The sequence below is a fragment of the Epinephelus moara genome, chromosome 23 (genome assembly GCF_006386435.1).
Source record: "Epinephelus moara isolate mb chromosome 23, YSFRI_EMoa_1.0, whole genome shotgun sequence".
NCBI lineage: Eukaryota > Metazoa > Chordata > Actinopteri > Perciformes > Serranidae > Epinephelus > Epinephelus moara.
The window spans coordinates 7,105,282-7,133,001 of record NC_065528.1 but is presented as its reverse complement, the minus strand read 5'-3'; the positions used below and the strand labels follow the sequence as shown (position 1 = coordinate 7,133,001).

General features: G+C 42.2%; 1 protein-coding gene across 11 annotated transcripts in view; it reads right to left on the bottom strand.

Annotated features, from left to right (window-relative positions):
• nav3 (neuron navigator 3) overlaps positions 1 to 27,720 on the bottom strand; it is a 397,873-nt gene that overhangs the window by 91,951 nt on the left and 278,202 nt on the right. For all 11 annotated transcript variants that reach the window (XM_050035975.1, XM_050035968.1, XM_050035970.1 and 8 more), the window contains 4 exons: positions 25,259 to 25,327; positions 13,952 to 14,094; positions 5,336 to 6,476; positions 1,437 to 1,552 (listed from right to left, as the gene is read on the bottom strand). In XM_050035975.1, coding sequence (XP_049891932.1) covers positions 1,437 to 1,552; positions 5,336 to 6,476; positions 13,952 to 14,094; positions 25,259 to 25,327 — 1,469 coding nt within the window. The remainder of the gene's footprint in view (positions 1 to 1,436; positions 1,553 to 5,335; positions 6,477 to 13,951; positions 14,095 to 25,258; positions 25,328 to 27,720) is intronic.

The following is a 27,720-nucleotide window of genomic DNA, read 5'->3' as shown; positions in this document are numbered from 1 at the left end:
CCTGTTGCGGTCCGGGAGGCAGACACCGTCTCCACATTTAAGACTAGACTTAAGACTTTCCTCTTTGATAAAGCTTATAGTTAGGGCTGGCTCAGGCTTGCCTTGGACCAGCCCCTAGTTAGGCTGACTTAGGCCTAGTCTGCCGGAGTGACCCTGTTTCCGCAGAGGTTATTGCCGAATGAGCGGTGCTGCTAGCTAGCCCTTACCCAACCCAGGTGGTGGGCAGTGCAGAGTGGCTACTTAACCCAAGGAGATCGGAGGGTGGGCAGTGGGCACTGTTTCCACATGTTAACACAGCCAGCTGTCTGCCCGTCAGCAAATCTAAAGGCCAGACATTTGCATCACAAAACATTATAATTTCACCACCTCTGAATGGATAGCACTTTGAAATGTGGTGTTAAAGCCCACTGAGGCAATGAAGCGCCAGAGTAAAAGTAAAGGCCTCTTATTTTTCAAGTCATTTTGCCTTTTATTTTCCTTAAAAAATAACCGGTTGGTTACAAGTAAATGGGTGTCGAAAACAAAATTAAGCGAAACTGACATCCCCATATTGAAGAACATGGTCCATTTTCTGAGTGATTTCAGCCTCTGATCCTCAAAACCACCACCTTTACTAAATCAATTTCTCTGTTGCGTGAAGGCTTAAAACTCCTCCAATACGCAGTTTTCATGCTCCTTTGTAGTTTATGTGTGAAGTCCATCCATTTCTCCATCTGCAAATGGCTCAAATATCTGAACTAATGGTACTTAGGAGCTTTGGATTAAAAATAAAAAATCCATCCAATGTCAAACAGCACTTTGCAAAAGCCACCCCTGTGCTGTGGCTGAGAACAATAAATGATGTGTATGTACTGACGATTACAATGTGTCATATGGCCGGTCGTGATGCAGAGTTGGGATTGTAACACATAATGGCAGCCTGCAGGGGCGTAAACAAAGAGCTGCAGATGCTCCCCATGTCCGTCTGTCAGCGCTGACCTTTTCCCTCCGCTACATGAAACAAACGCTGAACAGGGATCCCCCCAGTTAACACAAATAAACACACACTGAAAACACACCAGCTGCACGACACCACAGCATTGTGCTTTCCACAGCAGTAGCCTTCAAAAACTCTCCCACCCTGCAGCTACCCTTTAACTATCCTTCATTACCAGTTCCATGGACCCTGCAGCCTGCTTTTACTCAAATGTTAGGTAGAGCAGCACATCATTTTTCTATTTCGTAGAGCAAATGCATCGTCTAAACATTTCCTCTCACACGTAGAGCAGCACTGCAGCAGGTCAACATTACTTAATTATAGATGCTGAACAGCATATGAAGGTTAAAACCCTATATGACCAATATAACGAGAGACAAATGGTATTGCACAGTCACACACCCACACAGAGAAATATCATACATGCAGAGCCCGCAGCGTGTGTGTTGACCTGCTGTACCTGATATCTCCTCCAGGCACTGTTTGGCTGTCTTGCTGTAGACCAGCTCTCCCTTGGTGGGGCTGAGGCAGGGGTCTGCTGGGGCCACCATGGTGCAGTCGTTTTCTGAGAAAGTCCTGAAGGTGAAAAGAACAAATAATAGACAGGAGTTATACAGACAGGCTGAGATATCTGGAGAACAGCCAATATAGTCATTTTAGAGGAGCCGCAAAAGGAGAGTTTTTACTTTGAGCTACTCCAGTGTCATGCTCATGTATTCACTGTCAAACAACGTAATAAAAATAATGATGAAACAATGCCTTCTAGTAGTTTTTATTAGATTGTCATGATTATTTCAAAGAAAGACAGTTTCTTTTCTCCCCTTAGCACCATTTGCTTTTAGTTTAGTATGGCAAAAAACTAGCATCACATTAAAAATTTAGCATCACATAAACATAATATGGTCTGTGTGGAGTGTCTAAAATGTGTTTGTACAGTTGGAATTTAAGGGTTAGAAAGAGCCAGTAACTGAGAGATTTTAGAGCAACAGCCAGAATCCTCCCTCCTTTGCATCCAGTCTGTCATCTGTGTTTCTGCGATGTTGAACATGAAAAAAAGAGTCTGAATTTCTGAGTCACTTCTTGGTCTCAGTCACATGTTCAACAGATGGACACCTCTGAAGGGAGGAGGGGACGGTCTCCGATGAGATTCTGCGAGTGCTTCGGAGTGTGTGTGTGTGCATGAAATATGTGTTTGTGTGCGACTGCCTCTCCTCCTCAACCCTGAGCCGCATCACGCTCCACTGTTTGTTTGCTGATCTGAAGAAACAAGGATAGAGTCCAACACACTTCAGGAGATAACAGTCCCACACACATGCGTGCACGGAGAATGAAAAAGAAAAACATGTATGTGCAAACACACAGTTAAACACGGTGACAGTCAGATGATACACACGCAAACACGATGAAATGCACACTCACACAGCTGACACTTTCCACCGCATACACACGGAAATCCTGGAATACACACAGTCAAGTGTGTATACAAAAACACACAGAGAGAGCACGAGCTACTGTATAATATTCATTCCCTCCCATATACACAATACACATACACACACACTCAAGGGACCACCACCACCACCTGCAGAGCTGCAGATAAAAATTGGCTTCCAATTGCGACAGCAGCATCAGCCTGTGACTTCAGCTCATGTGAAAAAGCTTTTTTTTCCTTCTTCCAAGCTTCCCTCACCTTAGTGGATTCACGAAAACAGTGACAGAGATATTCACTACTACTACCGCTGCACACAACAATTTAGACCCAAATAAGAGAGACGATATATGGAGGAAAGGTAAAAAAAATATTATTAGCTAACAAATGAAAGGGAAGAGTAGCATAGACTCAGATAAGGCTCATTTTAATGTTTTTTGGTTCTTTACTCATGTTGTAGAATGAACTATCACTGTATTTCTATCATTCCCGATTCTGTTTCTGGGAGCACAGGAGGACACTGCGTGTGTGTGTGTGTGTGGGGAGGGAGCACAAATCAATCCTGCACACTAACTGCAGCAAAGTCACTACAACCACGCTGACTGGTCTGTCAAACTTGGCAGAGGCCACAATGTAAAGTGGGCATAGAAGAGAAAGCGAACAAGACAAAGATGCCTAATTGGGCTGAAAATGATGGTAAATTGCAGCACAGCAGGAGGCCTTTACGCTTACTGTCTGCATGCTGGGTAAGGCCTGCTGGGGAGGAAGAACATTTATAGCAACAGAAGAGGAGGACGAAGGTGGAGGCTACAGAAATATGCTCACGAGGAAATATCTTGGCACAGAGGAGAAAGGTAGAGTGGGGACAAAGAGGAACTTTGACGAACTTTGAACACAACTGGCTGTTAGCGAGCTTCCTCGCTCGAAAAGGTTTTCTCCTCCTTCAGGAAATCTTTATTGACTGATGTGAGGTCCAAGCATTTGAGCAAAACGTAGTAAACAGCCCAGAGCAGAAAAAAACAGACAAGCTTGTAAGGTTAGCATGTTAGCAATTAGCTTGCCAGCTACTATACTTCACCAACTAGTCCTGCATGTCGTTCCTTTGTCACACACACCCTTTAACACCTTCTATATTGTAAGGATGGATGGATGAATTTTGGTGTGCCACTTTCTGATGTGACAATCCTTAAAGGGACAGTTCAACCCAAAATCAAAAATACATATGTTTCGCCTTACCTGTAGTGCTATTTATCAGTCTAGATTGTTTTGGTGTGAGTTGCGGACTGTTGGAGATATCGTTTGTAGAGATGTCTGCCTTCTCTCCAATATAACTGAACTAGATGGCACTCGGCTTGTGGTGCTCAAGGTGCCAAAAAATGCATTTGAAAAACTCAACAATGTCTCTTTCCAGAAATCATGATGCGGTTACTCAAGATAATCCACAGACCCTGTTGTGGGCAGTTTCTTAGGAACTATTTTCTTTCTATCAAACCACATCGGCCAACTGTATCACCGTACAGAAGGAAGCATCCATCTACTCATGGACAACAGCATGTTTATGACAGTGCGAGATGTAAGCATCAATGGCGTCCTCCTGAGCTGTATTCAGGTGGATATCTTGAACACTCGGTAACTTCCACTAAAACAATCCAGACCAATAAAAAGCACTACAGGTAAGAGAAAAATGTTTGATTTTGGGCTGAACTGTCCCTTTAACAGCAGAGCGAGTGAAGCTTTTACCAGCCCAACTGTCCATTGAGTCTGTTGGCCAACTCATCAACTAATCAGAGACTGGTTTCTAATGGCCACTAGAACTTTAAAGTGAACTGCAGCAAGTAAAGAAACTTTCAGCTTCTCTCTCCAAATGCAAATTATAAATTGGTCCCCAGAGGAGTGATGGACTCTTTATAGCTTATGTGTTTTTGGGTGATGATTTCGTAAAAAAAAAAAAAAAAAAATCAGTAAGATGTAGTAGTTTGAGAGCAGCTGTAGTGGTTGCATTCTCAACTCTTCTCACTATGGCAAAATTTCTAGCCCCAATTACTGACAAAAATGGCAGCAAGTTGTAAACTCGAGCCCAGCTCACAATGTTCCCTCAGAATCTTGTGGGTGACATCACAGATGGTACACTTCTTTCCCTACTCAATGTTTACTTTTTGCTCAATGAGTGGGCGGCCTGTGCTTTTGCAGTTTCGGTTTTGGTCCCCTTCTTCATAAGTGACTATCACCCACTGTTGGCCTAGGACTGATAGTCGCAGCAGTTTTAACTTGCTAAATGTGTGGGATTAAAGTAATGCTAATGCTCGAAAGAGGCACAGCTCAATGTGGCAGAGCTGACTGTGCACAACGGAGGAGGAAGACGAGAGAGGGAGAGAAGGGGTGAAGGATTAAGTCTTGTTTAATGGGATTCCTAACTCTCTTTCTCTCTGAGCACAAAGGCATCCTGGAGACTTTGGCGGCTCCTCCATTTTTTTCCCCCCTGGATTACCTCTACTGTTGTAAGAGAAAATCGGCCCTGCTGGGCAGATTTACCCACTTCCTGCACCTCTGATGGCTGGAACGCCAGGGAACCACGCGCCAGCTGCATGCATCAAAACAACAGCGGTTGAATGAAGTGAAGAGGGAAGGGTTTTTGAACGCTGCCAATGTCTGGATTCTCACATCAAAGATGAAACCCAGACAGTTAAATAATAGGCTTTGGCAAGCGTCAGGCAGTGGATGTTAATTTGTTCTGTAATGACTGTGAAGAGATGTGGAGGCGAGAGCAAGATGCACAGTGGGGGGCGCCAGCTGATCACTGGGAGTGCTCCAGGAATATACTGTATGTGTGTCCGGATGTGTGCAGGTATGACTTTGAGTAAAAGGGTCAATATATTGATCTCTTCCAGGAAAAAAGTGTGAGAGAGATGAAGATAAACAGCATGTCTCACCTGTACATGAAGGGGGCCACAGTGGCAGTATTGGGGTGGTTGTGCTGCTGCTGCTGAGGAAGTTGAACTACTCCGTTCCCTCCAAGCGCTCCACCTCCTCCTCCACCCCCTCCTCCTCCTCCTCCCAGCATCCCACTGGACCCAGAAAGGGCTGAGGTGCTGGTGGAGGAGGTCATGCTGGTCCTTTTGCCCTCCTGGCCCCCACTGGAGCGCTGTATGTAGAAACTCCCACCCTGCCCTCCTTTCGTGAGCTTAGCTCTTTCCCCCTCTCCACCCCGCATGTTGCCACTGCTGTTCAAGGTGGCCTGGCTTTGGCTCTGTGACTGACTCTGAGACTTGGACGTCGTGGTGGAGGGAGCTTTGAGTCCTGGCTTAGGGATGCCGCTAGAAGCCGAGGGGGTGCCGCCATCTTTCTTTCCAGATGATGGCTTCCCTCCCTTGGGGATGAGGCTGGCAATTTTGGAGGACTTCTTGTTGGGGTCAGCAAAAGACTCTCTCTCCTCTTTGGGTGGAGAGCTGTCCTTAGAAGATTTCCCAGATCTGCTTTTGTCCTCCTTGTCTTTAGAAGAGGCCATGGACCTGCTGCTGGATGCTTTTGAAAATGAGGAAGGAGAGGAAGAAGAGGAAGTCTTGCTCGGTGCAATGAGGGACGATGCTGAGGTCTTGGTAGACATTTGCTTGGCCGTAGCACTGCTACTGCTGCTGCTACACACCGACCCCGTGGGCGTCAATCCATCCTCACCATACTCTGACAGGTCATCCTCCTCCTGCAGAGCCATCTCTGCCACAGACGGCGACGCTCGCGAAGCCGATCTAGGGTTAATCAGGCGGAACTTCTCCAGCATGGACCTCTGGGGTCCGCCGCTGCCAGCTGACCCTACTTTTGACCCATCGCTTCCGTGTGGCTGAAGGCCTTCAGAGCCCTGGGGTGAAAGGGTGGGGGAGGGTGAGTGCGTGGGGCTTGCCAGCATGGACGAAGTGGCGCTGTGCTTGAGGTTCATGGACTTGCTGCGCCAGGACTTGCCGGCGGTGGGTGAGGGGATGGCAGAGGCCAGCTGCTGCCCGCTGAGACTGGTGGGAACCGTCCCACCAATACCGCTCCCATTCATCCCGCCGGGTACTGGGATACCCCTCACCGTTTCTGAACCAGGGAAGAAGAGAGAAACAGAAAGGCTGATTATTAAAAGTGCTTATTTGGTAAATTAACACATCTAATTCGATACGGTTGTTAATTTCCAAATCATATTTCCAATTCAAATAACTGAGCCACTGATTGATTTAAATAAAAAGTTCAGTGTTATAACAGTGACATCATTTACAGTAATTAACTGTAAATCGCATAATTTTGCCTACAAATTTGCAATTTGGTTAAATTCTGTCATTCATTCATGTAAAATAGACATTTGATATCTAATTTTGGAACACTTTTGCACAGTAGTAATATTCAATGTAGTGACTCTGACACTGGTGAGGATTTTAAGAGCAAACCAAAAAGTTTGGAGCAAAGACTCTCGAGATCTGATTGTGGCAAACTTTCATAGTCTTCCTGGATTTATTTGACATGAGAAACCACCTTTTCTAAAGTCACAGCTGAATACTCTACTGTCTTCCTCTGTGGTTTAACACACATTCAGCTCAAAAGTCAAGCACAAACGGGAAACTTTCAGTGGATTTCAGTGTTATTCCCAATTGGCGGAATGTCTACAGTAGGATGGGTTAAAAGAAAAGATTTCACTGTTATTATTACACTGGAGTCTCGAAGGAGTTTGCACTCATGTGTGTTGTAGCTTCCTGTTCAGACTTCTGCCTCCTGATTTACACTTCTATAGATGCCTGTCGCAGCATGTTTTCAGGTGGATAACAGTGGTTAGAAGGGGCGGGCCACCATGTTGTAACCATGACAACAAAAGAGATCATACCAGCTATGTTAAAATGGACGGAGAATATCCAGCCACCCCCAGATTCTCTGTTCAACATCATTAGTCTTTGATGATCAGTATATTCTATGAGTTGTTTTTGCGTTTTCAGGTTGGTGATTTTCTGCCGTTCCTAGAATTATTCTTGGATTGTATTGAATTTATTTGTGTTATATGTGTAGACAGGGAATGTAGGAGCAGGAAGAAAGTGAGCTTTTCCACTTGGAAAAAAATGTGAGTACTTCAACCTCAACTCAAAAAATGTCTTCCATATTGAAGCTGCAGTGGGTGTAGAAATTGATGTCTGCCTCTGATCCAGGGATTTCTCCCTCGTATGAATGTTCAATACTGGTAGAAAATGGCAGCCCTAAAAGAAAGACCTTGCTCTTTGTGGGCCTTGCATCAAAACCAAAATCGCTGAAATATTTCCTGCTGTAAAATGTGTATCTGCTAAAAATATCCAGTCACTGTGTCATCCACATTCAGCCATTTATCTACATGAAGAACATTTGCAAGGTACATTACACTGGATGGATGGATTTGAGGTTAAATTTGTCCTTTAAAGGTACTCTGTGGGATTTTTAAAATCACTAATAGCACTATAGAGCAATGCTTTTAAGAGCGTTTTGGTGAGAAAGACTGAATTCAAGGATAACTTTTGTTTGTTTACAAGAAAACTCCATGGGGAACATGTTTCCTGGTTGTGTGCAGAACAGATGTTCCATAGTTCTAAAACCACCCTTGTGTCCGCATCGCAATAACGTTTTATAAATATATTCAATATTATAATTTCAAACCATTTCTGGAGTGATTCTTCATTCATATTAATTCATATTTGACCACTCATCACATTCGCTGTCATGTATTCCATTACAGGCCTGTTTGCTGAGCTCTGTCGCATTACAAAGACATTTACTTCTACTAGATCTTCAGTCAAACGGTGCTTGGAAAATACAAACACACGCATACATGCACACGGAGCATATAAACATCCATCATGCGTGTAAAATAAATGTTTTAGCGTCCAGCGCTGAGCATTGACCTTTACATAGACACACCACTTTTCCTGTCTGGTTGATACTGCGACCATCGGCAGCCCCCACCCCCTCTCTTAAACACACACAGATCCGGTACCAGACAGATAAGTATAGTATTTGAAGAAGATGGACACAACAGAAGGCAGACAGAAATGCATCTCCTTCTGGGTGTGAGTTAGCGGCCACTTCAGAGGGAAAGACGCAAAGAAACAGAGTGAAAAAAAAGAAGGAAAGGCAGAATTAGAGACGGGGCGGGAATAAAGAGAGGAAGGCGACAGAGTGACAGCATGAAGTTATGCCCCATTAGACTGAGTGTCTGTCTGGCTGTCAGTCAGCAGAGTGAGCAGGGTTCAGCTGGCTGTGAGTCACCTCCAGTCTGCAGTTTAAAGCCCCTTCAGGCAGGCGGCGGGGAGGGGGTTTCAGTTTCAGCTGCGGCCGCGGCCCAGAGACTTTAACCGGCTTACACTTCTGACAACACTCTCTAAAACCTTAAAACATGCCTGAAAACGCCTCAGTGCACTGTGTCAGATCCTGAGTGAGAAGTGCAGTCTGTCAGGCTATAACAGAGACTCGTCTTCACATTGTAGTGCAGCGCGCCAACAGCAAACTGACTTTTTATTCACTTCCATATATCTTCAGTCAAGACGGGCAATTATTATTTGTTTATTTAAGATTCCAAGCCAGTCAGTTTACTGCAATTTCTGTGAAACTTGGTGATCAAATTTTTTTATGACTGCAATTGAAGTCTGCGGCTAATCAAGCGGCATAAAACTACTGCTGCTAAAGCTGAGGGCAGTCATGAATATCTGCTGACATCATGTCAGGAAACAATCCAAAATAAACAGCTGGACAGTATAACATATGGGTCATCAGTTTTGCAAACAAAGCATCAATACATCTACTCACTAAAACACAATGTAGATATATACAGTATCTACATGGCTGAAGCATTCATGATATATTAGATTATTTTAATCATATCAATTTAAGCACATTTTTAGGTAAATCTCAAATATTTTTGTGCCCAATATTTACTCCTCACTCCTCAGCTACTGGTTATGCGTAAAACCTGATCTTTATTTAAAATAATGCTGAATAATTACAGAGTCTATTATACTACAATTTAGATAATTATATATAAAATTAATTGTAGCTGATTATAAAATACACCATAAAATGCCATCTCAAAAATATTAGAAGGCAAACAAAACTTCTATTCTTCTTCCTCTAACTCCGAGGACTGATTTTACATATGTGTGTATATGTGTGTCATATCTGCGTGCATTTAAGAATGTGTGTAGACATACATGTGTGTGTGTTTAAATCTATGCACGCACATTTTAATACCCAAGCAATACAAAACAATGCATGTATCTTGTCTGCATGTGTAAGTGAGTTGTGTCAAAGTGCATGAGTACAATAGCAGAACCTCCTCTTCCCTGTCTTACAACATTGTTTCTGCATATTGAAAAGGGCAGTGAACTGGCAGACACTCTCCTGTTTGCCTCTAATGAGTTTGCAGGTTAGAACGCTGAGATGAGTCAGAATACAGAGGGTTCTGATCTCAGACCAGCAGAGGAACATTTGGATTATATTTAATCAATAGATCCCCACCAGGTACCCTCATAAAGCAGCTGTTGCTGAAAAACAACACACTAATTTTGTATTTTTGTGTGTGTGTGTGTATGTGTGTCTGGAAAGCCGTTTGGTGCTGAAACAAACATGGATGAGAGTGCATCCATTCTTGTGTTTATATTTCCAAGTATATGTGTGTGTCCTCTCTATTACCCTTCATCTTTAGAGACAGTGCAGTGGCCCTCAAGGCGGTTTATGAATGTGAATGAAAGAGGTTACAAGCATTTGTGTGATCCTGTGTGTGTGTGTGTGTGTGTGTGTGTGTGTGTGTGTGTCTTTCTGTGTCCAGTCAATTAACCCCGTCTTTAGACATCCCTCCCTCCCCTCCCCTCCTTCCCCTCCTTCCCCGCTCCTCCTTCCCCACCCCGGAGGCTGTTTTGAGCGCCACCACACTTTTCACCGTGCAGTGACTTGTCGTTGCCATGGCAACAGACTCCTCTTTTCTTTTCTTTTTTTGCCTCAGCCGCCGAGGAATGAAATGTCATCTCTACTGGGCGGCGGTGGACCCTCTGCTTACAAACACACACCGCAAACAACAAGCGTACGTGCTGTTTGCAGCCACATGGCAGATGATGGAGGGAAACCAATCGCCTGGATTTAAGTGGGTAGTATTTATGAGATGACACATGCAAAAAGTCACATACATGCACCGCACACAGATGCACAGGCATACACCTGAAGTCTGCTCAGATAAAACCTGCAGCAAGTTATGCAGCAGTGACCTCTCTTGTCATCTGAACTGCAGCTCTTGTTTTGGATACATTTTATCACACTCTGAGTTGAACGCTTTTCAGCTTTAGCGGCTCTCCCCATTACATCACTGTCAGACAGATAATACATTATCGCCTCGCTGGAGGAAGTCAGCAGCTTCTCCACTCAGCTTCCACCGAGTTTTGCAATTGCCTCCTCATCCTCACTCCCTACAACGAACGGTGCAATCATCAACTTTCTTGAGTCCAATTTTACAAACATGCCCTTTGATGCTCCAATTTAGTTGGCTGGAGTTAATTAGACAGTCGCATGGCAACAAGAATGATGCAATGCTCTTTGTGCCCTTTGAGCTCGTGTTTTTAAGAGCTTCACTGTGTGTGAGTAAAACAACACCCTAATGGGTTCACTCCATCCCCATGAGGCCATGCATGCCTGTCAATGAAAAAGTTATAGAAATAAACAAACTAGAAGATGACTTTCACTTATGTAGCCGTCTTTACTGGCACATCAGTCACCATTAGGGGTGTAACACAAAACTACTGTCCTTATCTGTATCTGTTTGTGTCATTAAAACATGTGTTAACTAATAAAACATCTGAATTTATTTCTATTTCAGCCACACCTTTAAAAGAATAAGCCTAAGAACAGCTGCGTTAGGTCCTGGTGGAAATGAATAGACCTACTAGAAACTGATCAGGAGGTTTTAACAACAAATTGGAGTTATAATTGCATTGGGACAGACTGCTAGGGCTGCATAGAAGTACTTGATACCTTTAAGGTGTCAACCATAATAACCCAGTACCAAGTAGTATCAGAGCTCCTCCAGTCAAACTGTACCTGCATTTCATCATTTTTGTACCCAGATCTAGAAAAAAAGACTATTTGTATGGTTTTGCTCACAGCTAATCACTGCAAGCGTTCTTCAATTTAACGTGATGTGTGATTGGCCCACTAACACTAGCAGCTAATACCCATACAGTCTGTGGTGTGGTCAAGTCGAGCGCGGTGGTGTCCGGCCCCCCTTCAACCCTGAATAGGACACGCAGTTATGGAGGATGACTAAATGAATGAAGTTGTCTGTGGAGTATTGCTGCTTTATACGTTTTTAAATTTGTTGAATAAATTATTGTAATTAAGGTAACTCTTCATTCAAAGGGGGAAATCTGGACCAAAGAAAACCAGCACCCCAGCTCACTGTTGCTCCAGACCTTCTCACCCAAGGGAGCAAAACAGGCATCATATCAGAGGACGCAGAAACCCAAAGAACATGCATCATCGTCAATTAAAAAAATGTAATTTGCTGACATTACTTTAACTATTTCCTGTCCTACAATTCATTTGGGTTTAAAGACACTTCTGTTTAATATAAAGATGCCTCTCTGCAATTTAACGATATGCAGAAAATGATCCACACGAAAACTAAATAACAGGCAACAGGTGTTCTTATTGGCCAGAGCAGTAAGTATCCTCCAGAATATTAACTTCACTGATTCAAAAATGTGTCTGAAAGAATCACTTTGATATAAAAATATATCAGTGTTGAATGATTAATTTGGCTGATAGATTTACATATTAAACATATAATTTATGGTAAGGAGAATCTTAGCTCAAAGTCTTCGCACAGAGAAGCAACTTGCTCAGGTGTCATCACATGACCTGAATAATCTTTCTATCCTCATTTACATCCCCTTTTCACCACGGGCTTCATAAGGACACATCTTGGAATGATTTTAAGAATGAGAATAATCAAAAGAAAAATAGATAGATACAAGATAAAATGTTGTAAAGAGAATATGTAACATGAAAGGGGCAAATGAAATCATTTTTAAGAGAAAAAATAAACTCAAGAAGATGTCTAAAAGGGCTTGTAGCAGACACTTCCTGTATCCGTTTCAGTCTTCTGCTCTCTCTGCTACCTGCTTTTGCCCAGAAGGTTCTGTCTGCATCGCTGACATTTCCCCACAATTGATTTTTCTTTTTTTCTTTTTTCTTTCCTTTTACTTTAGACCAAAACACTGTTTCATCTCTCCTGCAGTGAGGCTCCAATGCCTGGCGTCTTATCTCTGCAAACTGCAGGTTTGTCTTCTGGCACGACTCAACTGCACTGTGTCAGGATTAGGACACATCCACCCTTTTAAAAAGAGCCAACTATTTTCATAAAACACTAAAAAGAAACTGATCGACTGAATCCTTTATGCGATATGCCGAAGGATAAATCGACACAAATGACTGATCTTTAGACTAAAGCAAAAGACTAATAGGATTGGTTTTAATAATTTCTGCTTCCTCTTTTCTCTATTTTCAGCTACAAACCCTGTCCACCCTCTGACTTCCATCTACTCTCACCACGCCATCCCTCGTCCTCTTTTGAGTTTGACATCTCTGACTCAAGTTGGAGTTGAGCGCACAACCCTGCGCGAACTTTTTGGATTGAATGCAAGAGAGAAAGACAGAATTAAAATGAGAAGTTCCTGGAGGCATTTTTTTCACTGCTATTGCTGCCACTCACTGCATCTCACCTCCACTTCCATCACCTCCTTCTGATCCGCTTGCAACTCTACAGACTAAATCCTGCATGCTTTCCCTCTGTGACTGGGCAATGCTTTAAGATCCAAACCAAGATCTCATAAAGCATTTTATGATTACATATACAGTACTGCGAGCCAAAGCAAAAGGTCAATTATAATGTCATAAACTTGTCAGGAATGGTTTAGATTATTAAAATGACTGTGAGCAATAGGTAGGTTTTAATTATTATCACTGTATGAGCCAATAAGTCATGATAAATCTTCTGAATGAGCCAATAGCAAAGTAATTAAAGCACTGTGAGCAGATATAATTTCTCTTCACAACAAAAAAGGGGGCTGTTAAAGCAGCTATTTATTTGCGAATAATCAATTTTGTCTTAAATCAACTGCTGTGCACGCTAACTCCACTGTGAGACCCTTCTTTTAAAAACATAATCACTCCAATTAGCTTCATCATGCTTGGCAGAGCAGCTGCCTGAATGTGCCCCTTTGGTCATATCTCAAATGGCTCTGGCCACGCTGTGAAAATTTGTCGCCGCCTCCACTTAATGGCATCCATTATAACTCACTTGGAATAAAGAACTGGGGATGATTCAGCAAACTGGTGAGGACTGGTAAAGAGAGGGACTGGGCTTCTCTGCAGCTTTTGTCTGTCTGAGTCAGTGGTGCCACCAAGTGGTTGGGATGGAGCATGGTCCTTTCTACCATCAGCTTTCTAACACAATCAGAATCTGGGCTTGGTGTCACAGTGTGTGTTGTGGTACTAAGAACGGTAATGTGCTGTCTTACCTCTGTCGTTGCCACTGGCATACTGAAGAGGCTTGCTCTTGTCGATGCTGTTGAAGCTCTGGCTGCGACGGTTGAGGTTGGATAAGCCTGGGCTCCTGGAGGCCCCGCTGCCTGCAGCAGGTACTCTGGAGGGGCCTGGTAACCTGCAGCGGCCGGAGAAAAGAGAGAGATTAGACGTTAAGATAACATATTGGAGTTTTAGCTCTGTAGAAAAATTGCCTTGAGGCAGAGCTCCTCTGGGAGCAGAAAAATGTCTACATGACATTATTACTTAGCCAGAAACATTATATTTCTTTGTCGACACCCACCTGAGATTTAACTTATTTCTCCCTTTAGAGCAGCTTTTTCTCAGACAAGGTTGTGAATAAATAATGGCACATTTATTTCTATGCTCACAAATGTTCATTGCTTAAAAGAGGACCTTATACCCATTTTCAGGTTCATACCTGTATTTTGCTTCCTCATATTGTCTGTGCTAGACAATCTCGTCTCACTCCTAACTCGTCAAATACCGACGCCGATGCACAGTTTACCAGCAGTATGAGACGACCCAGGCGACAGCATTTGTTCACACCCCTGGCAACTACTGTAGTATTAATTGCAAGAAAGTCCACATTGGGCGGGTGAAGGGGGAAATGAATGGGACAAACAAACTCCGGACTTGCATCCAGAAGCCCACTGTTTGTGTCCAGTCTTAGACCAAAAGTCAATCAAGTTGTTTTTATAACGCCATAGTGTGCTATGATAGGCAGCATGGTATTTTACATGAAATACCTCAAATGTACTTATTTTAAGCCAAACCATGACGTTCTTCTCAAAACCCTAAGCATTTCTTTTGTTGCTTGAACCTACGGTAGTTAATCTGAAAACAACGTTTTTTACCTACGTTGTCAGTTGACTTCAAAAAGACTGTATGCATTTAACGAACAGAAACCATACATTTCCTGTGATACTTTTAAAAAGAGACGATGCATGTATGAGCATAAATTGACACGCCATCCTTGAATGTCTAGAACTGACGCAGAAGGGGTACCTAATGTGTCACATTTTGACATGAAGGGCCACTGACCAAGAGTCTGTATTTGATGAGTTGGGTGTGAAAATGTGTTGTGCTAGAACATCTATATTCACCCTTTGTCTGAAACATTCTGTTTTAGTGCCTGTCTCTTTAAGCCCCCCTCCCAAAAAAACTCAGTCTCCTCTGATTTGTCAGGGTTTCCTGGTCCTAGCATCTCTGCAATGTCATTGCACCAGAGGAATTAGTGTAATGGAGTATAGCTGCACTTCCTTTTGTCAACAAATCAACAATCATGTTTCCCTGTCGTTAGCATGTAGCTATATGTAGCAGTGTCGGCTGTGTAATGTAAACACTAGCAGTAGCGTGCCTGTAACAGACGACTATATACGAAATCCAGTCCACGTTGATATCGGCTTGTCTTAAAAGTTGAAAAAATGTTGGAAAAAGAGTGTTCAGAACAGTCTGCAGTTTGCTCACAGGGATAACAAGCTAGCTAAAAAATAAAGCCATCACATCTGGCACCGCCTTCATTAGGCATGAGTATTGCCACAGCAGGCGATGGTTACTTGCCAGCATTCACTCATGTGTGACAGTAGCCTAACTCTTTCAATGTACATGTGGGCATGTGAGTATTGTCTTTAGACAGACTTGAGAAAAAGTGAACCTATCATTACAATTTGAGCCTTGGATGGTGGGAGATCCTGCTGGGAGTGAAAACAAGCCTTACTCGGACTCAAAAGGACTGATAAAAGACCACAAGCTAGGCCTTGAGCTGTGCTGCATAGACTCTACACAGCACAGAAAGTAAGGCAAAGAAAGTTCGACTCACTATAAGTTGAAAGAGTCCCTCCATTGTGTCATGAATACTGACCCTGGACTCAGTGTGTGTCAGTGTGTAAGATGAAGAGAGATCAAGAGAGTGCTGTAAGACAGAGTGTGTGTTCCCTTGTGGGCTGAGAAAGAAGGATGAAAGAAGGAGATGAACTTTGAGTTTTGGTGAAACAACGTGACAGAATATAGAAAGACACAACAGTTTGCTTCGTGACAGGTTGATTGAGATCTGTCAGCGTCCATTGTTGGACGAAAAAATGAAGTCCATGTAAATCTGGAGACGTATAATGACTCTTCATTGTGTCCTCCCTCTCTCTCATCCTCCTACATGTGTAGTCATTGCTTATTTCTGTACATCTATTGACGCTGTATAGAGAAACAAAAGCTTACACACCTACCGAGGAGGTTTGTGTTTTCAGTCAGTCTCCCAACTCTCTTGCACACACGTACACACTTTTGCATAATCTTTCTCTCTCAATAGAGTCAGAGCTGCTGGTGTCAAATGTTGATTTGCCATGCTGCAGCTGTAGGATTTTCATGACTCCCATGAGGACGCTCAAAGAATTATATCATCAAAAACCTGTTGTTATTGTACGATAACTTTACATCGCATTTTTTTATGAACCTTGCCAGATGCTTTCAACCATCTGTTTGTGAGTAAGTTATTTCAAAAACAGATTTGGCATCTGGCTCAAGGATCATAACAAGATTTATGACAGGTTGGATCTATTTCTATGTGCTTGATTTGATTTTTATGAACTGATTCGAAAACTGCTTTTTAGGTCACCGACTAAGGATCCATACCTTGCTTGGTGACACATATTTTTTTCCATCACAACCTTTTTTGATTGCTTGTTTGCACTTCGTGACTAGACTGCATCCAGACCAGCTACAAAAACAATGTCTGACAAGGGTTACAAAGACAAGAAACAGCACAGCAACATCACAAAGTCTCATAGCTGACAGAGTGCAGAAAACAAGGTGGGCGGAAAGGTAGGTAATGCTGAAAAAAGGGCATTGAGTGAAGACCTTGCTTGAGTCAGAGGGCCGTGGGTGTTTCCATTCATAGCCCAGTCTTTGTCAATATTAAGAGGGAAAGAGAAAAAATAAAAAACCTTGAATAGATTCTAACAACTTGGTGTCTTTCTGTCTCCCTGCCTGAAAGCTGTCGTGATGTCCTTTAACAAAGATAATCGATTTGCTACGCTGAATATGTCACTCGTGTCTGTATCGCAGATGGAGCCGAGATGTCGGAGGGGAAATTCTTTTAAAGGGTAGAATCAAGAAGTGGTCAAAACCCCCAGCAGGAAAAAACATATTTCATATGTTCCATTGAGTTTTTAAGGCCTTGACATAATAAAACTAAACAAACAGAGTAAAAAAATCTACATGTAGCTTTGATTAAAAACTTCATTATTTAAAATATCTCACTAAACTTCCTGCGGTGCCGTTTTATGCTTTTGGCAAATAGAAGTAGTTATGATGAACTTCATCTGGAATACACAAAGTTCTCAGTTTCTGCATTTTCTTCTACACTATCACACATACTACAAGATCAAGTCAGGTCAACTTGTAGTTTGTCACCATGATTCTGTGTGTGAGGGAATATAAACAGTGGGCGTACCGAAATGTCATGTTTTTTAAGCATGGGCAGATTGTGAGACAATGGGCCCCTGGGCATGGACACACAAAAGGCCCCAACACCTCTACATAAAAGCAAGACTTGTAGACTTTGTGGTGGTTTTGCCTTTGTTTCTATTTGAGGTAATTTTTGTATCCTCTTGGTAGTTTTGAATCTATTTGTAGTGTCTTCTTAAAATAATGTTGTGTATTCTTTTGGTTGCATTGTATCTCTTTGAAGTAAATTTGTGTCCTGTTTGGTCTTTCTGTGTCCCTTTGTAGTCATTTTGTGACCCTTTGGGGTAAATTTGTGTCTTTTTTTGGTCTTTCTGTGTCCCTTTAAAGTTATGTTGTGTCCCTTTGAAGTAAATTTGTGTCTTTTGTGGTCTCTTCGTGTTCCTTTGTAGTTATTTTGTGTCTCTTTGAAGTAAATTTGTGTCTTTTTTGGTCATCTTGTGTCCCGTTGTAGTTATTTTGTGTCTCCTTACAGTTCATTTGCATCTCTTTGTGGTGTTTATGTGTCTCTTTGTGGTCATTTTGAGTCCCTTCCCAGTGTGTACGTGTTAATTTGAGTGACAGTTTGCAGGTGAAGGCCAGGGGCTAGGTTTAATGTAGAAATGCGGTTATTACAGTTAGTTAGGTTACATTACATTTTGCCAACAGGTAAGAGCAAGTATAAAACAAAAGACAGTACTGGTAAGTTTAAAGATCAGATATGGATCAGATACGTGGACTTCAGGTGACAGAGTTTGACTCATTTTGACAAAGAGAAATTGAAAGATGGATAAATGAAACTAGATAAAATAACTGTGCACTTTAAGACTATTTGTTACCTTTAAAGGCCTAATCATTAAAAAATTTAATTCAAGATGCTTTGAGACTTGTTAAGAACCTGCAGAAACCCTGGATAAGGAAGTCCATGGAGTGACCAAATCAATAGTGGTACAATCTGGGAAGGGAGTAACACTTTTATGTCCCCAGAGTGTCCTTTGAAATCTAGGTCAGAAATGGAGCAGAATTAAAAGCTGGTGATCTGCCTTTTGGCCTTGCACTCTACATTGGATCTGGAATCTATTTCATACCAAAACGAGTCCAAATATTAGAGAGATAGTCGTTACCAAAAAAAAAAAGTCTGCAACACATACTGCTGCCTGCTCTCTATTGTCTCTGTGGAATTCTTTAGATGGAGCCTGTTTTATACAATCCACAGTTTATAGATCCTTTTCATTAAAAGTATATTAAGTATCCTTTTTGAAAATGATCTTTGTTTTTATTAAATTTGGCACATGAAACAGCACTGTTTTCTCATACTATACAACGCTGGATAAAGAACATTAATCACCTAGCCTTGCTAATGCTCCTACTTCATCTTTTCACATCACTTCTGCAGGGCAGCTCTTCATTTGCAGAGGAAGGCAGCTCCACTAACTGATGTCAGTGAAGCAAATTATGCTTTAAGCTGCAGGGCTTATCAAACTAACCATCCGCTGCATTTTCTGATGCAACGAGAAACACAGAAAGCATTAAATAAAACATTCAGCACCTCTACTACTGCAGCAGAGAGACCTGAATGGTACTGTATATAATTGCAACAATTCAAGTTTACTCTGGGTGTCTCCCTTGAAAAATAGAACAATGTGGCTCAGCGATTAAGCAACCTGCACAGCATGTAGTCAGAGCAAAACTGCCTAATAAGTCGATCCATGTGCTGAACAATGCAAACGTTGTTTCATACAGGCAACCGTGCAAAAATAAAATGTGCTCAAGTGCAAAATAAAACTGACATCGAGAAGCAGCAAATGTGCCAGTGTCTACAGTACATTCAGTTCTTCTGAATTCCTTAGATCCTAAAACCTCTGACTGTACGTCTACAGTGGCGGCACCAGCAGACCTTACACTCTTTAGAGAAGCCAATAAAGGCCTGAGAGCAGAGACTTGGTAGTTGCACTGAGCTGCAGAGGTGGTCCTAAGCCCAGAGCTAAGGCTGCTACAGCTCACAAATGGAGTATTACAATAGCAGCTCCACAAAAGAGAAAGATAAAGGGTCGGAAAGGGATTGTAAGTCTAATTTTCTAATGAAATATCTCACAACAAAACAGAAACAATAGAACCTCAATGACTCCTAAACACATGCACATGCACTAATGACAGTCGCTACAGGGTTTTCAGCTCCCACAGGTACAGGCAACAGGGGAAGGAACAGAAGAGAGTTAGAGACAGAACAATTAAAAGAAAAAAACTAAGAAGACATGAAAAAGAACAAAGGAGAGAATTGAGAGAATGGGAGTGAAAGGGAAATGGATTCAGATAGGGAGAGAATCAGAGGAAAAAATAGTGTAGCTGCAAAGCCAGACAAGAGAAAATGAGAGATAAACAGTGGGGAAATGAGGGGGAGATTGAGGCAATTCAAATGGAAATCAGAGGTAGTCCCTTTTATCATAAGATTCTTTCATCTTCCAAAATACATGTTTGATAATGCATCAGCAAAATGGAGCTCGAGAGGGAAATGTGATGTAAATTCTGGACAATGATTTTGTTTTAGGATAGACTTGGGGAAGTGTATCAGACACAGAAAGGATGGTGGGCAGAAGAGAGGGATCGGTCAGACACATTATTCAGCCTGTCAGTCAGCGGCGATCCACAATAGTTCCTGCGGAGGGGAGAGTGCTTATGATTCATTTCTCCTGCCAAGGTTTTGCCAGTGATTGCGCCAACTTCTACAGAAACATCTTCAGTTTGTCTGAGCGCAGGTTATCTAGTCTAGCCAGTCTGGAATTTAAAGCACCTTCAGGGCAGAGCCAAAGCTACCTCAGGCTCATTACAATGGTAGGAAGATACCACGAGCTAGCAGGTGTCTAACAAGCTGTCAAACATCACCCCCTGCTGCAAAGATTGTGAACTTTAAGGATCTTATCAGTTTTTCAGCCCATTAAGAATCAAACAAATAAACAAATTTATTTTTACATCATAGCTATCCATTTTCCAGACTGTGCATGTTTTAAAAAATTAAATGTATATTTTCTACCATTGTAGGCAGCCATTGATTTCCATTCACTTCTGTGTTTTATTAAAAGTGACTCTTGAAAATTGACACATCATAACGCAGACTTGATGTTTGATGGATTGCACAACTCAAGTACATACAGGGGTGGCGAGTAGCAGAATACAAGTAACAGTATTCTGTTACAGATTAAATGGGTGATATTATGAATATAGGTGATTACTTGAAGGAATTACTTTGTTTTGTTCTGATTGCTCTAATACCGTGTCCTAACTGAATGAGGCGTGAGTAAGCACCAGTTTGACAGCATTGTTATCTACTGGAATGTCCTAACTGGCTGCGAGCGACGCATGGCTGTCTTTTGAGCCGAACTTGTGTTGGACGTCCTTTTTCTATTTATTCCCGTCATTGGCTTTAAAAAGTTTCATAGCAGATGAAGAACGACTGATTCATGAAGCTGAACTGAGGACTAATCTACATAACAACTCCTCATTTCACTTCAAACACCCAAATAAGGTAGCACATGGCTGAGGGGAGATCACCAGGGATTTGTAGTTAAGGGTCCAAAACTTGCAAACACACCAGTATGGTCCCTATAAAGGGGGTACATACAATGAGGTACATACAATATCCCTGTAGCAGATGCAAAAATGCTACGCACAGATGACCCCAGGGAAGTAAAAGCACTTGGCAGTGTGAGGGTGTGTGAGGGTGTCTTCATCAAACAAAACCACAGAGTGGTTCATCGGAAAGAAAGAAACAAGTCAGTTAGAGGAAGCAAACCATTCTGAAAAGTAGAAATGCACAAGGAGTTCTACACTGGCACCCAATTATCACCAGTTACTCATCCTTGGAAAGCTAAGTATAAACAAAGAAACAAGAGCAACCTCTTGTCTTAGACATGAACTCATATGTAACTATCTCTTTATGCATACTTCACTATTATGAACACCAAAGAACATAAATCACAGCCAACTGGATAACATGAGTCTAAACAAACCAAATACAAAAATGGAACACTGCAGACATGTTCCCACCTCTGCTAACAATGGAAACAATCCATATGAGTGACTGCAAGTGAACAGTGCAGTTGTTGCTGTAGTAGTTCCTTCAGCTCCGGCTAACGAGCAGAACGTCTCATAAAGAGCCTAAGAAACACTAAAACTCCAGCACCTTGAGGGGAATGCTCTTCACCACATCGAGCACAGTATGTGAGAGAGACATCAATTGTTTTCCCGTTTTAGAACAGCTAAAACTTTCTTGCTTCGGGGAGACGATTCATAGGGATTAAAAATAACTTCTCATATGGCAAGAAAGCAATTAAATGTGGTAATCATGATGGTATGAAGGAGGATCAGATGGAAGCAGAGGAATCACCGCTCACTGACCTCCAGTGCAGGTTCTTCCTTTGTGTTGTGTGTATCTTTACATGTGTGTAGAGAGATTTATTTCTGCAAAGCAGCAGCAGTGAGGTTTGTTGTCAGTGATGTGAGAGGGCAGATTACCACCCATAGGGCTGGAGATGCTGGCTACAGCATTTTTGCCATTGCTCAGTGGCGGCTGGAGAGGAATTATTTGCCAGCATGCTGTTTCCCACTGCCTCTGAGCTGGAACAAATGCTGCAAGCATCAGACAACTGGACTCTGGGGTGTGTACATACAGTATGTGTGGGTACTTCTGTGGATGAATGTCTCATATGCACATTAACTTCTCATATGTGTGTACATTTAATGTGTACCTGTGCTAGTGTGTATGTGACCATGTGTGTGAGAGCCTAAATGCTTATGTTTATGGGATGGCAGGAAGATCAGCGGCCCCACATGTGTTTGATAGGTTTACCAGCTTGCATATGACACCACGAGAGTAGCTGTGGTTCCCTGACTGCTGGCTACAGCCGAGAGCCTGGCAACACAAAGAGTGTCATTATACTGTCTGGTAGCTTATTTAGCAGCAGCTTCTTTGCCAAAATGTGTAAAAGGGCTATTCCCAAAGGACACATGACACAGAACGGCACTTCTCAAGTTGTAAAAGCGCTGGACCAAGAACAGAGATTAACAGAGTTTAAGTGCAAGTAAACTACTTGTTCCTTCCTTGATTTTTTTTTGTGTGTGATTCTGGGAACCTTTTGGGGGCAAAAGACTGGGGATATTTTTATGCACTGAACTCTCCAGCATCACTGGTCACCCTGATCATGTGGGTATGACTATGACATGTTTTTCTAATGTGTTTTCTTCATGCATTCAGCCATAATGTCCAAGTGTCGCAACTTGCGTGTTGATGAAAGTTAATCCTACAGTAGTTTTGCTGTGAGTCATTTCAAATTAGATATCATCATTCATAGTAATTACTGACTGAACACTTAACGTTTTCTCAGCTGTGGAATTCTCAGACTGGTTTGGAGGTAAATTATATACAAGCACCTTCACAATTATATATGTGCCTATCTAAGTGCACCAGCCTTGATGCTAATAAGAAGGAAAGGCATGTTTAATAAGGCTGAATCACCTGTGAAAAGGTAACAGGAAATATTATAATCAACATTTAGCGGGGGTGGGTAGTAAGGCATCACTAAGTAATGCACATTTTTTAGGAAATAAGTCCTTTTATGTTCCTTTTTTTAAAACTGTACTTCTCCTCTGTAATAGTATATTTAGTAATAGTATATTTTTGAGTCAGTAACCTATTTTTTACTTCACCACATTTGCCATTTATACCTTCATTACTAGTCTTTTCTGAATGCAGGGATTGAGAATAGGGGGTACAGCATGCAAGGAGCACCTCCAATGCAGTTGCAAAGTTGCAGCTGCCAGAAAGAAAAAGAAGCACCGTATGCCTTTTGACCACAATACGATGATGGCAGAGATAACCCGAAACAAGAAGCAGCTTCCAATGACAATCCCAGACCACATTTGGCCACGCTTTTTACACCAAAATCTAAAAACAGACAACAGTGGCACACTGAAGTAAGTTGCACATACTGCAGGTGAAAATGTCGTTAGCTAGCTAATGTTAGCCATGTAAATTTTTCATATGTGACGATAATTTTGATGTTATAGTAAGGATGAGAGGGGTAGAGAGGAGGAGATGGAGAGAGAGTGGGAGATTGTTCATATCTTAGTTGTATAGGATTTCCTTATTTGTTTAATTAGCCGACTTAGTTAGCATTAGCTTTACTTCATTTAAAAAAAAGATTAATCAACAACAGATGTTTTTTAATATTACTTTGCACTGGTCAGCACACCCTAAAAATATATTAAAAAGTAAGGTAACTTCCTTCCATCCATCCGTTTTCATCCGCTTATTCGGGGCCGGGTCGTGGGGGCAGCAGGCCGAGCAAAGCACCCCAGATATCCCTCTCCCCGGCAACGCTTTCCAGCTCCTCCTGGGGGACCCCAAGGCGTTCCCATGCCAGATGAGATATGTAATCCCTCCAGCGTGTTCTGGGTCTTCCCCAGGGCCTCCTACAAGTGGGATGTACCCGGGACACCTCCAGCAGGAGGCGCCCAGGAGGCATCCTAGTCAGATGCCCGAACCACCTCAACTGACCCCTTTCGACACGAAGGAGCAGTGGCTCTACTCACCCTATCTCTAAGGCTGAGCCCAGCCACCCCACGAAGGAAACTCATTTCCACCGCTTGTATCCGCTTTCTCATTCTTTCGGTCACTACCCACAGTTCATGACCATAGGTGAGGGTTCGGACGTAGATGGACCAGTAAATAGCAAGCTTTGCTTTCCGGCTCAGCTCCCTCTTCACCACGATGGACCGGCACAGCGCCCGCATCACTGCTGAAGCCGCACCGACCCGCCAATCTATCTCACGCTCCATTCTACCCTCATTCGTGAACAAGACCCCAAGATACTTGAACTCCCTCGCTTGAGGCAGTAACTCTCCCCCAACCTGAAGAGGTCAATCCACCGGTTTCCCATAGAGAACCATGGCCTCAGACTTGGAGGTGCTGACTCTCAACCCAACTGCTTCACACTCAGCTGCAAACCGCCACAGTGCATACTGGAGGTCATGGTGTGATGGAGCCAACAGAACCACATCATCTGCGAAAAGCAGAGATGAAATCCTGAGGTCCCCAAACCGGACCCCTTCCTCCCCTCAGCTGCGCCTCAAAATCTTGTCCATGAAGGTCACAAACAGGATTGGTGACAAGGGACAACCCTGACGGAGGCAAACACCCACCGACAATGTGTTCGACTTTACACTAAGTATGCGCACACAGCTCTCACTTTGGTCATACAGGGATCGGATTACTTTGCACTGGTCAGGACACCCTAAAAATATATTAAAAAGTAAGGTAACTTGCATTTTAATAATTTTATTATCTGGGTACTTTTACAGTCTTAGTTGAGTAGGTTTTTTAAAATTGAATTTCCAATTTGAGGATTAATAAAGCATGTCTTCTTTTAAAAGCTTTAATGATTTTGTATGAGAGTAATTGTACTTTTACCTGAGTATAGATTTTTTTAATGCTAATCACTGATATTCAGCAAATTAAGAGAGACCATCTTCTCACTGTGAGGCACTGCTGCAAGCCGCCGTGAGACACATCTACACCCTGCTAAAGTATCCTTGAGCAAAACACTGAATCCCTTTCAGCTGCTCTCTAGCTCACCCTGACCTTTGACCTCCCTGTAGTGGTAATAGAACATCATAAAAACATGAAAACATTAAGTAAAATGGACAAACGTGTGAGGACAAGGGGTCATGCAAAAAAGCGCTGACAACAATGAATGCTTACTGTACAGAACTTTAAACGACACAGATAATGTGAGAATCAAAATGATCAATAATTCAAAAGAGGTATACAAAGTGTTTTCCATGTTTACCTTGTGTTTTTCTTCTGCGGTGACCCTATTCCACTGTGGCCCGGAGGACTTGCATATCGTGCTGTGAGACTGAGGAGAGAGCAGACAAGATGACAGACTGTTAACACAGTTAGAGGAGGAATGAGACCAGAGTCTTACTGGAATTTTTTAATCCATGCCTTAATGTAATAACGTGTGTGAGAGGAGGCATTCAGATAGAAGCTGAGGGAGAAGAAGAGATAACCAGGGAGAGAAAAGAAGGAGCACATGGTACGCACTGTACCGTAGCACACCAGGGCACATTTTTTTGACTTTTCACATGACCACTCACATGTGTTTATTACCACACACGTATGACTCAGTCAATAACATCTCTAAATCCGTTTACAGGGCGGCTGGCATAAAACAGCCTGAAAAACTTTCACAATCAATTTGGTGGTGGCATCGTTTGAAGAAAACCCCAAGATGCACAACACACGAGGCAGAGGCGAAGGAAATGCCCACAGCACCAGTCACTGTTTATAACCCAACACTCACTGTTAGTCATTCACAGAGACGGGAATTAACGCGGGCTGCCCCTCCATTCATGTTTGACAGGAAGTAGTTAAGCTACTTGTAGAGCTCTTTATGAACAAAGAGATGCCTTTAATCATCATGCGTACACCCTGTAAACAATGAAGAGTCGAAAGCCAGGTGGCAAGGCTGTTGTTTATTCCTGTGTGTAAATGTTCTAAGTGTGTGAACTGCATGACTCGCGAACCATGTGAGTGCTTCTCACTTGTTGTCATAAACTGAGTGAACAGAGCCTCTATTGAAAGCCCCTCTATCAACCAGTCATAATCTTCTGTTTTAACTAACGTAAGAAGCCTAAATGCCTGGGAGAAAACATTGTTTGTGACTGGCTTTATTGCTACAAGCAACAGTATCATTTTAACTCCTGCCAGCGAGGAAAGAAAAGCTCTTGTTTGATGTTCAGGCTAACTATAACACAGCTAGCATTATGTTAAACAAGTGGCCTTTTCTGCTATTTATTCACAACTTTAACAAAGACAACTACACAAACTACATTTTTACAAGGAAACTGGAAACAAAACTATACCCAAACATGGATAAAAGACAAGTGTTGAAAATGTATTTAAGATATATTGCACGCAGTGTCATGGCAGGCTTAGCTAACGGGTGCTACAGTTATTAGCTTATCAGAATTAGTTATGTACACAAATATGAACCATTGTATATTGAAGAAAAGAGTGAAAATGACTACAGGAAAATGTTTGTTAACAAAGACAGTAGTAGTAAATGTTGTAAGCTCACTGGTTTCACAGTTTCGTCACAGTAACTTCACATAAAATAAGTATAAATTACAGAACCAAACTAGACCAAATTACAAATTACAGAACCCAGCTAGCATAACAGAGCATTAAATAGCCGGAAAGCTAGATAAGCTAGCAACTAACAAAGTCTCCTTTCAAGAAGTTTCATGGGGAGAAATCTTTTTTGACTGTTACATATTACTAATAAATTAGTTTGTAGAGAATAACAGATAATTGCAGATGTTTCTTCATACCTTCCACAGGCCGACCAAAGACAGAAAGTTGTTTTCCAGTCAGTTCCTTTGAGGAGGGAGCCCCATTTGAACAACTGTCCTCTACAATGACCAGAGCAGTAGCTATGCTTCAGCTGGAGGACAGAGGAAGCAACAAGCACTAGCACTCTGTTTAGACGTCCGTCTTTTCTGACAACGAGGAACAACTTGTTCTCTGTTTTGTGATTGTGGGCTGCTGGTTTGGCGTTGGTGAGTGAAAGCGGACAGAGACAATAAACTACCTATACTGGGTAGCTGAGTGACGCACTGCAGTTATCACATTTTATTTTCTGCTCTCTCTGCTTTTAGTGTGCCGTTCTCAACTTTGCATGAAACTGAATATTAACAAATGCCAACAGACTTTTACATTTCAGCATTTCATGCATTAAGCTCACACTGTGAACCAAAGTGAATAAAAAAATGAATTACTAGGGAACCAACGGTACAAGTCAATCACAATACTGCTTTGAGTAGAACATGATCACAGGGACAAGAAAATATGAATTATCATATTATATTAATAATACACCCCAGATATAACATCAGAAAGTAGTTTTATAAGGAATAGGGGTCCATACAAGTACTGGCCTTGACTTTTATAAACTAGAATTACTGCCTCATGATTGTAAGCTTCCAACAACCACTCAAGATACAGCAGACAATGCTTCAGACATACAGTCAGGTCCATAAATATTTGGACAATGATACAGTTGTCATCATTTTGGCTCTGTACACCACCACAATGGGTTTTAAATGAAACAATGAATACCTGCTTAAAGTGCAGACTCTCAGCTTTCATTTAAGGCTTTTTTCAAAAATGTAGTATGAACCGTGTAGGAATTACAACCATTTCTTCACACAGTCCCCCAACTTTAAGGGTTCATAAGTATTTGGACAA